The sequence below is a fragment of the Misgurnus anguillicaudatus genome, chromosome 18, assembly GCF_027580225.2.
Source record: "Misgurnus anguillicaudatus chromosome 18, ASM2758022v2, whole genome shotgun sequence".
In the NCBI taxonomy this organism is placed as follows: domain Eukaryota; kingdom Metazoa; phylum Chordata; class Actinopteri; order Cypriniformes; family Cobitidae; genus Misgurnus; species Misgurnus anguillicaudatus.
Window position 1 is genome coordinate 33,215,370 of NC_073354.2, and position 14,886 is coordinate 33,230,255.

General features: G+C 37.1%; 1 protein-coding gene across 1 annotated transcript in view; it reads left to right on the top strand.

Annotated features, from left to right (window-relative positions):
- parp1 (poly (ADP-ribose) polymerase 1) overlaps positions 1-13,718 on the top strand; it is a 33,591-nt gene extending 19,873 nt beyond the window's left edge. Inside the window, exons 11-23 of the mRNA XM_055185410.2 lie at positions 60-125; positions 230-362; positions 3,945-4,140; positions 4,366-4,494; positions 4,594-4,677; positions 5,053-5,175; positions 9,751-9,879; positions 9,978-10,076; positions 10,165-10,317; positions 10,438-10,565; positions 10,644-10,705; positions 12,601-12,715; positions 12,866-13,718. Of these exons, the coding sequence (XP_055041385.2) occupies positions 60-125; positions 230-362; positions 3,945-4,140; positions 4,366-4,494; positions 4,594-4,677; positions 5,053-5,175; positions 9,751-9,879; positions 9,978-10,076; positions 10,165-10,317; positions 10,438-10,565; positions 10,644-10,705; positions 12,601-12,715; positions 12,866-12,947 (1,499 nt within the window). The 3' untranslated portion in view covers positions 12,948-13,718. The remainder of the gene's footprint in view (positions 1-59; positions 126-229; positions 363-3,944; positions 4,141-4,365; positions 4,495-4,593; positions 4,678-5,052; positions 5,176-9,750; positions 9,880-9,977; positions 10,077-10,164; positions 10,318-10,437; positions 10,566-10,643; positions 10,706-12,600; positions 12,716-12,865) is intronic.
- The last annotated feature ends 1,168 nt before the right edge of the window (positions 13,719-14,886 follow it).

Below are 14,886 nucleotides of genomic sequence, written 5' to 3' on the forward strand. Positions count from 1 at the left end.
AAAATCTTATCTGACAGATTTTGTGCCTTCCTGGTGTATTTCTTGCTCTGCTCCTGCAGGTGGAAGCAAATCAAAGACAATGAAGCTGACAGTGAAAGGAGGAGCAGCAGTAGACCCTGAATCAGGTGAGACTAATCGGGTTATAAGACCCGTCATATAAGAGCTGGATTGATTTTATGCATTTTGTTCGTGCAGTGTTACTTTTGTTAAGTGTGATATGATTGGTCAGGTCTGGAGAGCTGTGCTCATGTTCTGGATCAGAATGGAAAGATTTACAGCGCCACATTGGGTCTTGTGGACATCGTCAGAGGCACAAACTCGTACTACAAACTACAGCTGCTAGAGGATGATGTTCAGAAACGGTAAGATTTGAGCTTTTATCTTTTTTGTCTTAATTGCCTTTAATATAAATAGATATACATCTTAAAAATATGTTTGTATGTTAGGGGTGGGCAATAAACAGTAGGGAACCGGTAAAAATGTGTCAACTGGTAGAGATTTTGGACTATCGTTTCTATTGAGGTTATGCGCCCACATCATGTTGCTGTGCACGTGGTCACGAAAACGTAACGTTTGTACACGTATTTACGCACCGCCATTTTAAAATAAGTGCTTTTATGCCGTTGGAACACAAACAACAGAGCTAAATGCGCACGCTTTTTATGTGTGAGAGGAGCGCGCAAACCAAACATCCACTGCTCATTGAGCTTGCGAGCATTGTTGACGCTTTATTGGCCTTAAATACACATGCTTCAAAATTCCTATCTTTGCAAGAATCCTCAAACACGGACATTTAGGTCTTAAGAGAAAGAAACAGCTAAAAAAAAATTTTGGATCTGGATTCAGGCTAGCGTATCTGTTTACACTGAATGTATATAGCATCCCTTGTTGGAAAACACTACTTAGAGTAGCTCCGCCCACCAATGTCTGATTGAAGCACCAAAGGAGCTGAAATTAACGGCTTTGGTGGCGCAGGCAGTAAAGTGTATGGGATGCATAACGATTAATCGTGATTAATCTATAGACGGTTTCAGCAGTAACTACATAAACAAGCGGCTGTCGCGGTCCGCACGTAACTTACGGTAAACTCAGCTAAGAATAAATAACAACAAAGTTCTTTAAACGTAGTTTATTTATATAACAAGCAATAAAACAGCACATAGATTATCTAGGAAACCAAAACATTATTTTCGACGAGGCATTTGTTCAAGAGATCAGTTTAGCAACTAGTCAGACCATTAAAAAAACGAAACCGGAAGTAAGGTTCGGATCCAGACGTGTATCACGTGCGTCCGATGAAACCGTTTATAGCAGAATAAAAGTTTTTAAATATGTGTGTGAACTGTGTATAATAACTTTGTATAGATAAATGCACACATTTTTAAGAAATATTTACATGTGTATATACATTTGTATATTTATGTATAATTTTTATTATATATAAATATAAACACTTAAAGGGGTGGTTCAATGGTATTTCATGCATTCTGACTCATTAACACAGTTATAGAGTTGTGTCCTCATTCTAAACGTAGGCAAAGTGTCTTAAAAAAAAGCAGTTGGATGTGTTAGGGGCTAATCACACCAAATGGGCTTTAAACGCTTGGAAAAAAAGAGCAGTGCGGCGCGGCTTTTTATATTGCTAGGCAACCACTAGGTCAGCTGTCTTGTCAATCAAATATTGAAGCGTGAGCGCTCTTTTGCTTTTAACTGTCACATTAGCAGAAACTTTAAAAAGAGTGCGCTTGCTCTGACCTTGTTTGAGGGTAAGAGGTGCACACGCAGGAGACAGTGAGCGGGTCGAGTCCGGTTCTTCAAAGCAACTGTAAACTTCCCTCACCATAATGTAAGGCCCGCCTCTCCCCTCATTCGATTGGACAATGGAAAGACGCGAATGACGTCGGCTGCTTTTCTGCTCTCAGCGCTCCTTCAAAAACGCGTGCTGCGACCGGCGGCAAAAACCGCAAGGCGTTCGGCGTGCATAAACAGCGCGCATACGCTCATTCGATTGGACAATGGAAAGATGCGAATGACGTTCGGCGCACATAAACAGCGCGCATACCCTCATTCGATTGGACAATGGAAAGACGTGAATGATGTCGGCTGCGTTTCTGATCTCACCGCTCCTTTAAAAACGCGTGCTGCGACTGGCGGCAAAAATGCAGCCGTTCGGCGCGCATAAACAGCACGCATACACTCACTGCTCATGGAATATCATTAAAAAAAGGCGCCTGCAACTGCCGTTAACGCTTTTGGTGTGATCAGCCCCTTACAGAGTATTTCTGTGCCGAATGCGCTTTGCCAGGGTTTGTACAAGTTTCTGAAACTTTTTTTCGATTATGGGTCTAGCTGACGTTTCAGGGGTTTCTATACGTATCACTTATTTTTATGGGCACTTCCCCCGGAAAACCCCGCCCACGCGTCAATCAGCGGGAGACGCTAGAACTTACAAACATTAATCACGCGACAGCTTTGTTTAATTTCAAAACTCAACAATGGCACGAAAGAAGAAGTGTGTTTTTGGATGTAAGGAGAAGAAAGCCAGCATTATGGAAAAAATGGATATAGTTTATTATCCGGGGTAGCAGCGGAGTTTTGTGCGTGTGTTTGATGCGCTCGGTTTCATTGAAAAGTCCCTCCGGGTTATGAGTTGCATGCAGTAAGTAAGACTTCTGTCTTATGTTGGAAATAGGCATGTGCATATTATATAAATGACACAAACATGTAGTGAATCATGAGTTAAACAGTGTTGTATAAAGTGTTGCATGACTCGTACTCGCTCCTCCCGCGGTAGTAACTCCTCCTTCATCAAAAAGAAGCTGTAAATCTAATCTTTCCTTATAAATCTGATTAAAATAAAGACTTCGGAGATATAAAGGATGTAATACTACTCTATAGGTATTCCAGATTAATATCAGAAATGCAGAAACAGTGTGTGTTATGTGAGCTTTAAAATATAAATATATATTTTTGCTTAAAATTATACATGTATGTGTGCATATTTATATATACATAATTATTATGCACAGTTCACATATCGTACATATATGATGTAAACAAAAATGTTTATTCTGCTATAGATTAACTGCGATTAATTGTTATGCATCTCTTATGGCTCGAAAAATTGGTAGCTGGTTTGAATCAGCCTTTTGAATTCGCTCTTTTCCTATCACGCCTCACATCGAAAAGGCATTTATTTTTAATAAAAAATGTTTTAAAAAAGTGGAAATAAAGTGCCAAACGAGTGTTTATTAAGAATAAAAGTATTTATTGTAGGGTTAGGGGTTGGTGTAGTAGGGAGGGTCTATCCAGTTTATAATTTTAGTAAATAATGGGGTGGTTTCCCAGACAGGATTTATCCTAGTCCCAGACGAAGATGCATGTTTGAGCTGCTTTAATTTTAAAACACCTTGTACGTGCGTATCTTAACATTCATCAGTGCCATTGTTTTGTCTCAAGATGCTCACCAGAATTGTTTTTTGTAAGGTTTGTTTGTAGAAACTACTTAAATGTCCTAAAACAACTAAGGCCTAGTCCTGGATTAATCTAAACCCTGTCCGAGAAACCGCCACAAAATAATTTACATTCTGTTATTATTGCATTATGTTAATCTACAAAATTACTGAGGTGCAAATAGTATCTGCCAATGTATATGTAGATGACATCTAATTACTATTTTACTTATTGCAAATTTGATATTTTTTTTCCATCAACCGTAAATAGCATATTGATAAGAAAATGCTAATATTGTCACTTAGTGTAAATGGAAAACATTTCTATATTTTTACTGAGTGTCTTACGCCATTTACCTTAGTGCAGTGTAAAAAAAAATGATTGCCGCCAATTTTTAATGAGACACTTTTAATTATTTAAACTGATAGGGCCGCTCATCCTTCGTATGTTTGCATATTTATTTATTTATTTATTTTTCGCTTTTCCCGCAGGTATTGGGTGTTCAGGTCTTGGGGTCGAGTCGGCACAACCATTGGGGGAAACAAACTGGACAAGTTTTATGACAAGAACTCCGCTATGGACAACTTCTGCAGTGTATATGAAGAGAAAACAGGGAATGCTTGGGCTTCCAGCAACTTCAATAAATATCCCAATAAGTTTTACCCTCTTGAGATCGACTACGGACAGGTAAAAACTGAAAGATATTTGGGAATATATTTTTTTTATAGTACTGTAAGGATAACTTTGTAAACTGCGCCTACAGTACATCTCTGTCTGCCATCTAACATGAAATAATAACTGCCAAAAAGGTTTCACTTTATATAAAGCACAAAAATGTAAAGTGGTGTACACTGTTTAAAGTAGAGACTAAACACGGTTGTTCATGGACCCTGTGAATGTTTATGTACATAGGATGAGGAGGCTGTAAGGAAGTTGACTGCAAGTGCAGGTGTGAACTCCCAGCTCGCCAAACCCGTCCAGGACCTCATCAGGCTGATCTTTGATGTGGAAAGCATGAAGAAAGCCATGGTTGAGTTTGAGGTGAGTTAAATAACATGAGTACAGTAGCACCGGTCGTCTCTAGTGCATCAGATTCCAGATTGGTTTGATTTTCATTTTGTTTGTTATTTTATCCCACAGATTGACCTTCAGAAGATGCCTTTGGGTAAACTGAGTAAGAGACAGATCCAGAGTGCCTATTCCCTCCTGAGTGAAGTCCAACAGGTTGGTCTTCATTAGTTCACTGTCGTATAGGGCTGCAACAACTACTAATAATTGATTATGAAAGTAGCTGTCAATGAATGTCATTATCGATTATTTAGGATCACATGCCACCGCACTTTAGGGTTTAATTTAGTGAAAAATCTAATCGAATAGATGTTTAACTTTTTATCCGATTAATCGTGCGAATAATCGATTATTAAAATAATTGTTAGTTGCGGCCCTACAATTGAAACCCACATTTTCGCTATAAATGCCAAATATTTCTAAATTGAAACCAAGACTTTTATATATGCACTTGGTGTGTCAAGCAATATTGTTTTTTATAGGATACTCTCTTGTACTAAACTTTCTGTTGGCTCTTATTTGTTTCTGTAGGCCGTGGCAGATAGTTCTTCCGAATCAATGATCTTAGATCTGTCCAATCGCTTCTACACACTGATACCTCACGACTTCGGCATGAAGAAACCACCGCTCTTGAGTAACCTGGACTACATACAGGTATGTCTTTGAAACAACCCAGCACAGTGTTTTCATGGCAACTGTTTTATTATCCATCAAACTCAATGTTAAATATGCATACATTTTTATTGTATAAAGTTCACTATAGGTCAAAAAGCATCGTCATTTAAAAGTAATAGGATATTTTATGTTGACCCTTTTCTTTTAAAGATGCTGTTGTGCTAGGTGTGTTGCATTCAGGACTCTGAAGTAAACGCCCACTGCTATAATTGGCTAACAGTTTTGAATATTAAAAACTGCTGTGATATACCCTGAACACATTGTGAGTCATTATGATGTAAAACATATAAACCGGTGGCATGCGGTGACTTCTTTTCCGAGGAGGCAGGAATCCAAAATAAGTGTTCAGCATGTGTGGCTTGTCATGTCAAAAGATGTGATTTGTAGGGGTAGCACGGTTCATGAAAAAAATCTGAACCGTTCTGTTCGCTTGTCTCGGTTCGGAGCGCGTGTGTGTCGTACGGTTCAACGGTTCATGGCATGCGCAATGTATGTAGCCTCGTGCCCTGTATGTGACCTCAGATAGCGTGTTCCCCTTTCGCGAATAGCGCAAAAGAAGAGGTGACTGGTGTGGAGAGTGAGTGCTGCCGGTCATGTTACGTGTAGAAATGGCAAGAGGGAGAGAAAAAGAAGTCTGCCCGCAGTTGGAGGATGCGCCAGTGTCGTATAAGTTTGGTGTGTTTTTTATTTCATGTTAACTTACCTATGATGACAGCGGAAATAAAACAATAGATACAGCCAAACGCGACAGCCTTCTCTCCGACCATTTATCTAATCTGAGGTAATGAACACTGCTTTACGTCTTTTCGTATTCAGCGCTATTTTTAGCCTTTCGTTGATAAAACGAAAGCGGCTGATTTCCGCGTAGTTTCATTTTGCTAGCGTGTAAAAGTTGCGCGATCTTATTTCATAAACTGCCCCTTAAAGTAATCAGGACATAAATGGTCAAAAGTGGACAAAAGAGACGGATTTAGATATTACAGGTGTAAACGTTATGTTTCTCTCTCGTCCACATATACTCTCTGCAGTAAAAAAGCAGCCTCTCAGTGATAAATCTTAAAGCTACACTGAAGTTGGCATTTTGATAAATGCAAGTTATCTTTGTGTGCTAAAAATGCACACAAAGTTCATTTAGATGGCAATACACATTCTCTTTTTTGCCAAATAAATGAAAAGCATGTTGAAATCATCAATGTCTTCCCTCTCGCTGTGTCAAAATCTCACATGGCTTTCCTCAGGGATGTTCCCAATAATGTTCTTAAAGTCAAATTCAGTTTGTGCATGATTACATGATATAACTTTTTTTAATACTGTATCCTAAATTATGGATAATTAATACATTAATAAGATAATACATTTTTGGAGTGTTAAAAAAAATAACAACAAGAACCGTACTGAACCGAGAACCGTGACCATAGAACCGTGATACGAACCGAACCGAGGGTTTTGTGAACCGTGCCACCCCTAGTGTTTTGGTGCATCATGTTAACTTGTGCATCAAGTAAAAATGCGCGTCTGATGCAAATGCGTCAAAAGGATTTATGATAAAATAGACGCTCGCGTTCACAAGATAACTCGCGAGACACTCTTAACACTTAAAGGATTAGTCCATTTTCTAAAAAAAAATCCAGATAATTTACTCACCACTATGTCATCCAAAATGTTGATGTCTTTCTTTGTTCGGTCGAGAAGAAATTTTGAGGAAAACATTCCAGGATCTCTCCCATTCCAATGGACCCCAATGGACCCCAACACTCAACAGCTTCAATGCAGTTCAAAATTGCAGCTTCAAAAGACTCTAAATGATCCCAAACGAGGCACAAGGGTCTTATCTAGCAAAACAATTGTCATTTCTGACCGGAAAAATCAAAAATATGCACTTTTAAACCACAACTTCTCATCTTCCTCTGTCCGCGTGACGCGCCAGCGCGACCTCACGTAATTGCGTAATGCGGTGGAAAGGTCACGTGTTACATACATGAAACGCACATTTGCGGACCATTCATCAATAAACTGACACAAAGACATTAATTAGTATCATTCCACATACGGTGGGGCAGAAAAGTATTTAGTCAGCTACCAATTGTTCAAGTTCTCACACTTGAAAAGATGAGAGAGGCCTGAATTTTTTGTCAAAGGTACACGTCAACCATGAGAGACAAAATGAGAAAAAAAAATCCAGAAAATCACACTGTCCGACTTTCCAAGAATCTATCCGCAAACCATGGTGAAAAATAAGTATTTGGTCAATAACAAAAGTTTATGTCAATACTTTGTTATATACCCTTTGTTGGCAATGACAGAGATCAAACGTTTTCTGTAAGTCTCCACAAGGTTTTTACACACTGTTGCTGGTAGTTTGGCCCATTCCTCCATGCAGATCTCCTCTAGAGCAGTGATGTTTTAGGGCTGTCGCTGGGCAACTCAGATTTTCAACTCCCTCCAAAGATTTTCTATGGGGTTGAGATCTGGAGACTGCCTAGGCCACTCCAGGACCTTGAAATTATTCTTACGAAACCACTCCTTCTTTGCCCGGGCGGTATGTTTGGGATCACTGCCATACTGAAAGATCCAGCCACGTTTCATCTTCAATGCCCTTGCTGACGAAAGGAGGTTTTGAGTCAAAATCTCACGATACATGGCCCCATTCATTCTTTCCTTAACTCGGATCAGTTGTCCTGGTCCCTTTGCAAAAAAACAGACCCAAAGCATGAGGTTTCCACCCCCATGCTTCACAGTAGGTATGGTGTTCTTTGAATGCAACTCAGCATCTTTCTCCTCCAAACACAAGAAGTTGAGTTTCTACCTAAAAGTTATGTTTTGGTTTCATCTGACCATATGACATTCTCCCACTCTTCTTCTGGATCATCCAAATGCTCTCTAGCAAACTTCAGACGGGTCCGAACATGTACTGGCTTAAGCAGGTGGACACATCTGGCACTGCAGGAATTGAGTCCCTGGCTGCATAGTGTGTTACTGATGGGAGCCTTTGTTACTTTGGTCCCAGCTCTCTGCAGGTCATTCACTAGGTTCCCCCATGTGGTTCTGGGATTTTTGCTCACCATTCTGGTGATAATTTTTACCCTACGGGATGAGATCTTGCGTGGGGCCCCAGATCGAGGGACATTATCAGTGTTCTTGTATGTCTTTCATTTTCTAATAATTGCTCTCACAGTTGATTTCTTCACACCAAGCTGCTTTCCTATTGCAGATTCAGTCTTCCCAGCCTGGTGCAGGTCTACAATTTTGTTTCTGGTGTCCTTTGACAGCTCTTTGGTCTTGGCCATAGTTGAGTTTGCATTCTGACTGTTTTAGGTTGTGGACAGGTGTCTTTTATACTGCTAACAAGTTCAAACAGGTGCCATTAATACAGGTAACAAGTGGAGGACAGAGGATCCTCTTAAAGAAGAAGTTACACGTCTGTGAGAGAAAGAAATCTAGCTTTTTTGTTATTGACCAAATACTTATTTTCCACCATAAATTGCAAATAAATTCTTAAAAAATCAGACAATGTGATTTTCTGGATTTTTTTCCTCATTTTGTCTCTCATAGTTGAAGTGTACCTATGATGAAAATTACAGGCCTCTCTCATCTTTTTAAGTGGGAGAACTTGCACAATTGGTGGTTGACTAAATACTTTTTTGCCCCACTGTACAAGAATGTCAGAACGGTCCTCTTTCTCCATACTTGTAAACACCGGGGTGTAGTTTCGCATACGTCCTCCGTGACCTCTTGACGTGATGACGTTTTGCGTGAGGTCGCGCTGGCGCGTCACATGACCGGAGATATACGAGAAGTTGTGGTTTAAAAGTGCATATTTTTTCTTTTCAAAAAGGACAATCGTTTCGCTAGATAAGACCCTTATGCCTCATTTGGGATCGTTTAGAGTCCTTTGAAACTGCATTTTTAAACTGCATTAAAACTGTTAAGTGTTGGGGTCCATTAAAGTCCATTAAATGAGAAAAATCCTGGAATGTTTTCCCTAAAAAACATAAATTCTTCTCTACTAAACAAAGAAAGACATCAACATTTTGAATGACATGGTGGTGATTAAATTATCTGGATTTTTTTAAGGAAATGGACTAATCCTTTAACTTTGATTACAGATGAGATTAAGCAAATATCTAGAAAACGGAAGCGTATCTCTTATCATAAGCCCTTCGACGTGTCTGCATCAGGTGTGTATTTTGACATGATGCACGATGCGTGGGTTCACATGACGTGCCAAACACATTTTTTGACATAACAAGCCACACATGACGGGCAATGTATGTTTTATTGAGCCTCCCCGGAAGAGAAGTCACTGCACGCCACTGCTATAAACGGTACATATTAAATGGGCAAAGCAATTGGATTAATATGGTATATTTTTTGTCTGTTGTATCCAATATAGTCAGTAGCTTGGTTTTAATAAAACTTGTTTTTTGAGTAACAAGACAATTTTGAGTTCTCAAATGTACAGGTGTTTATAGTACAATGACCTCTTATATGTTACAACGTCAAGGACAATTTAATTTCTTAAATCTTTAAATATCTGTTAAATACACATTACAGCAAAAGGTGCAGATGCTGGACAACCTGTTGGACATCGAAGTGGCTTACAGTCTGCTGCGGGGTGGAGTCGAGGACAATAAGAAAGACCCGATTGACATTAATTATGAGAAACTCAAAACCAAAATTGAGGTAGAACGCTGCTTTTTATTCAAAACAAGATAAAACAGAGATGATTTGTGTTATTAATAACTATTAGAATAATCAAAATGGTTGTATTGCGTTTCCAGGTGGTTGATAAGTCGTCACATGAGGCTGAGATTATATTGCAGTACGTGAAGAACACACACGCTGCTACTCATAACAATTACACCATTGACGTTGATGAGGTAAAGATTTCTTTCCAACAAATCGTATATTGTATATCTTGATAAATGCATGTGTATGTGTGTCATCACTGTGCTTCTGCCCCGTTAGATTTTCAAAATCGAAAGGGAGGGCGAGTACCAACGTTACCGCCCCTTTAAAGAACTACCCAATCGACAGCTGCTGTGGCACGGTTCCCGCACGACCAACTATGCAGGTATCCTATCTCAGGGTCTGCGTATCGCCCCTCCTGAAGCTCCTGTGGTAAGTTGCTGTACCTGCTGGTGGTTTTAGTTGTGTTTGATGAATAACAAACGTGCAAAAACTGACAAATATATGGTACAATGCAGTCAGTATATTGACACGCACTATGTGATCTTACAGACAGGTTACATGTTCGGCAAAGGTGTATATTTTGCCGACATGGTGTCGAAGAGTGCAAACTACTGTCACACGTCCCAGGCTGATCCGGTTGGTCTGATTCTGTTAGGAGAGGTTGCACTTGGAAACATGTAAGAGGTTCTTCCATTTGTGTTTTGATTCTTGCTTGCTTTATCTTTTCTGATGTCGACTTTGTATTTTGTCTACAGGCATGAACTAAAGAAAGCTTCGCACATTACAAAGTTACCAAAGGGTAAACACAGTGTGAAAGGTAAGATCATACTGCATACCACACTTTTTAATTGACCAATCATAGTAGAGCTGCAGTAATGCATCAACGTCATCGATTACACTGACTACAAACATATGCACATTATTATTGCACAGCAAATTGACTATTTTTTGTTTAGATGTTACACAATATAATGCATGTATGCGCCTTTACTCCTACATGAGGTAGAATTTACGTGGCATTAATGTTACATGATGCTCTAAAGCAGAGGTGCCCAAAACTGGCCCGCGATGACCTTTAATTTGGCCCGTCATGCCATGTGAGATAATAAAAAATTATATAAGTCATTGATGCAGATGTTCATATTTCTAATTAAACATTTTCTAAAATGTAACATTTTTTTTGTTTTACTAGTACATTACAAAAATGTAAATTAAAATTAAATGCAAGGAATTAAAGTGATTTTTTTAATGTACATGCATACTTAAAGGTGCATAGCATGCATCACGAAACTCAACTAACCCTGGTACTATAAGCTACAAAAATGGAAAGATCGAGGCCGTGGCACACAGATAAAGAAAATTTAAAAATAATTGGCCAAATTATAAAAAAAATTTACAACATTAAACTGCATTAGTTATGCATAAACAGAGTAATGTTTGCTTATTTATTTTTTAAATATTAGAAAATTATAAATTAGGAGAATCAGGGCAACTTTAATTTTAATGTAAAACAGCAATACTTACTTACGGCCCATGGCCCTCAGTCAGGTTTGATTTTTGGCCTTTGGTTGGAAAAAGTTTGGGCACCCCAGATCCAAAGTGATCACTAGTACTTACTTTTTTATAATGCTAATTTTTTAACTAAGTTTTTAGTTTTTTTTATTATATAGTCAAAGTACTAATTATCTATTGGCAAGTTAGAAAAATAATTAATCAAATTAATCATAAATAATTATAGGATTATTTAAAAATAATAATAATCTATAGAAATATTGTTAGTTAAATCTACAAAAAACATTTTCCCCACCATTGACGAGTTATCTTTTCAGTGAAGAGAAAACATTTGCATGAAAAATTTGTTCCTGATTAGTTTTTATGGTTATCTGTAATACAGCGATTATCCACTTACCCAATTATACCAATCATAAATAATTATAAGATTATTTAAAAATAATAATAATAATCAATAGATTAGTCAAGTAATCGACAAATATTGTTAGATCAGTCTACAAAAAAATTAACTCTTTCCCCACCATTGACGAGTTATCTCGTCAATTATGAGAAAACATTTGCATGATAAAACTTGTTCCTGATTAGTTTTAATGGTTGTCTGTAATACTGAGATTAGACTTACCCAATTTATAAAAAATTGAAACATAAAATGTATTAATTTTACACTATATATATATATATATGTTTTAATAGTTGTTCTGAATCTGATCTCTAACAAAATTCCTTCACAAAAATGCAATTATTTCAGCTTTTTGCTAAATTTTTTATAATTTTGAAGAAAAATACCCATATTTAAGAGTTTAAAGAAGAGAAAAAATATAGATAGGATGAAACGTTTTTCCCTCCGTTTGTTTGTTTGAAAGCAGAGGGTCTGTTCTTTCATGTGTTATATTTGTATGTTTATATATTTTTAGAAGAAATTTTTCCTGGAAGGAATTTTGTGAAACTTTTGTGAAAATTTAAAAAAATGCTGGCGGGCAACTTAAAAAAAAAAACCGCTGGCGGGGAATGAGTTAACAAATCGTTAGCTGCAGCCCCAAGTCATAGTCTAGTTTACTACATAAATAGCACATATTGAATGACTACATGTTGGTTAACGGAATATGTTTAACGCTTTTATGATTAAAAAAAAATCTCCAATGAAATCCTACACAGGTAGTCTGAATGATACCTTTTTTTTTTTCTTTTTTTTTTGGAAAGGTTTGGGAAGAACTGCTCCAGACCCACGAGCCACGACATCTCTTAACGGTGTAGACGTTCCCTTGGGCAAAGGCATCAATACGAACATTGATGATACAAGTCTGCTCTACAACGAGTATCCTTTACATTTTCACAATATTGATGTGTCACCTTGCTGTATTTACAGGAGACCATTTGTTTTACATTATATTTATCATGTATATGTTTTATTACACAATAGTCAATCTTCCATTGTGTTATCATCCTTGACTTAATTCTCTCCTAGGTATATTGTGTACGATATCGCTCAGGTTAACCTGAAATACCTGCTGAAGATTCGCTTTAATTACCAGACCTCGCTCTGGTGAGACAACAGGTGATCGTGTCCATCGTGTCCGGCATGTGGACCGCTTTAACTGCTACAGCTTTAACATCAAGACCAAGCAGTATATGGGTTGAAAAACGATTAAAACAGTTATTTATCACTTCTGCGTCACCGTCCCAGCTGCTCTAGTTAGTTTAGAGTAAAGTAACTGACTATTTCTAAATGTTCATTTGCAGTCCCATTTCGAGGAGAAATGTTGCAGGGCTTGGTTTTATTTGACGTATTAACAGAAATGATTCGACATACCTGTGGAGATCTTTCTTGTAAGCTACCAACAATGTTAGGTAGACAGTCTTCCATTCGAAGTAATAGCCTTTTTTTATAGGTTTTGTTAAACCTGACATCAGGTTGACTTTAACAGATATATCTAGTATACCAGCTTTTGTTTGTATTATCAGTATTAAAATGAGAAACTGTACAGTATGAAAATTGTAAGCTAGAATGTAGGTATGCCATAAACGAGTTACCTTTTACTAATGTAAACTTAAATGTCGAAATAGACAAACTTTTTTGTATGTTAAGTACTGTCCAAGTTTTGCTTTTTAGTTATCTGTCTCTTTACTACAATGAAAAAATGTTTTGGCTAAAATGGCAATGAAAATGTTATGTGCAATGGCTGCTGCTGTTCTTGTGCACCTGTGATGTTTTTTTTTTTTTTTTTTTGTAAACATTGCTCTGCAAAGTTCCTTGAAGAAGATGCTGACTGTGTCCTGATGGATGTCTTTGCATCAGAAATAAAACGGTTTTTGGCTTATTCATGTGTGTAGAGATGATGTGTTTGAATTAATTTGGTTAAGCCATATTCACATACGAATATATGGGGGATTATAAAATTGAATTGACTTATTAAAATAAATATGAATTGTTTTAGTAATTTGGTACTTATGTGCATGGATCACAAGACGTTATGGACCATAACAATATACGGTAATATTTTCTTAAAAAAAAAGAGTCTTATACAGTTGAAAATAGTGTTTTCCTGCTGTCCAAATTGGTCAACACTGTTACTCAACTTTAGTGACAAAGTTTGACAGTTTATCCAACTAGAATTTAAATTATTAGAAATATGCTTAATGTAGTATTTTGACTCAAATTCAGGAAAAAAAGATTTGTTTTTATTTGACGAATGTATTTGTTACGACTAATTTTATTTGCTATATAGAAAAATTTAATTTAAAGGGGACATTTCACAAGACATTTGTAAGATGTAAAATAAATCTTGCGTAGTAAAATAAATCTTGTGTATGAGTACGTAAAATCGTTCTAGCGCATAATACCATATAGATAATTTATGATAGCATGTTAAAATTGCCACTTTGTATGTTTAAGCAAAAAATTGCCATTTTTGCGTGTGCGTCCATTTAAATGCAAATGAACCGATAACTGCACTAAATGGCAGTGCCGTGATTGGATTGTGCAAATTAAAGGGTGGTATTATCCCCTTCTGACATCACAAGGGGAGCCAATTTTCAATGACCTAATTTTTTTACATGCTTGCAGAGAATGGTTTATCAAAACGAAGTTCCTGGGTTGATCTTTTTCACATTTTCTAGGTTGGTTCTGGACCCAATTATAGCAGTTAAACATGGAAAAAGTCAGATTTTCATGATATGTCCCCTTTAATATTCAAAAAGCTTTGAGCTCTCTCGTTATATACTGTAGTGGCGTATGAATGATAATATATATTTTTAATCTTTGGTAAGAATTGCAAGGCATGCATTATTTTGCCTTTGGTAAAATCCTAAATTCTATAGTGTTATTTAACTTTACCATAGTAAATATTAATGTATTACTACAGTTGATCAATTTACAATATTACAGAATACTATAGTAAACATTAACAAAATGTAGTAGTTATTATTATACCACAGCATACTACAGTGCTATTAAATAACTATGATACAGTACGTTGATTCAGAACT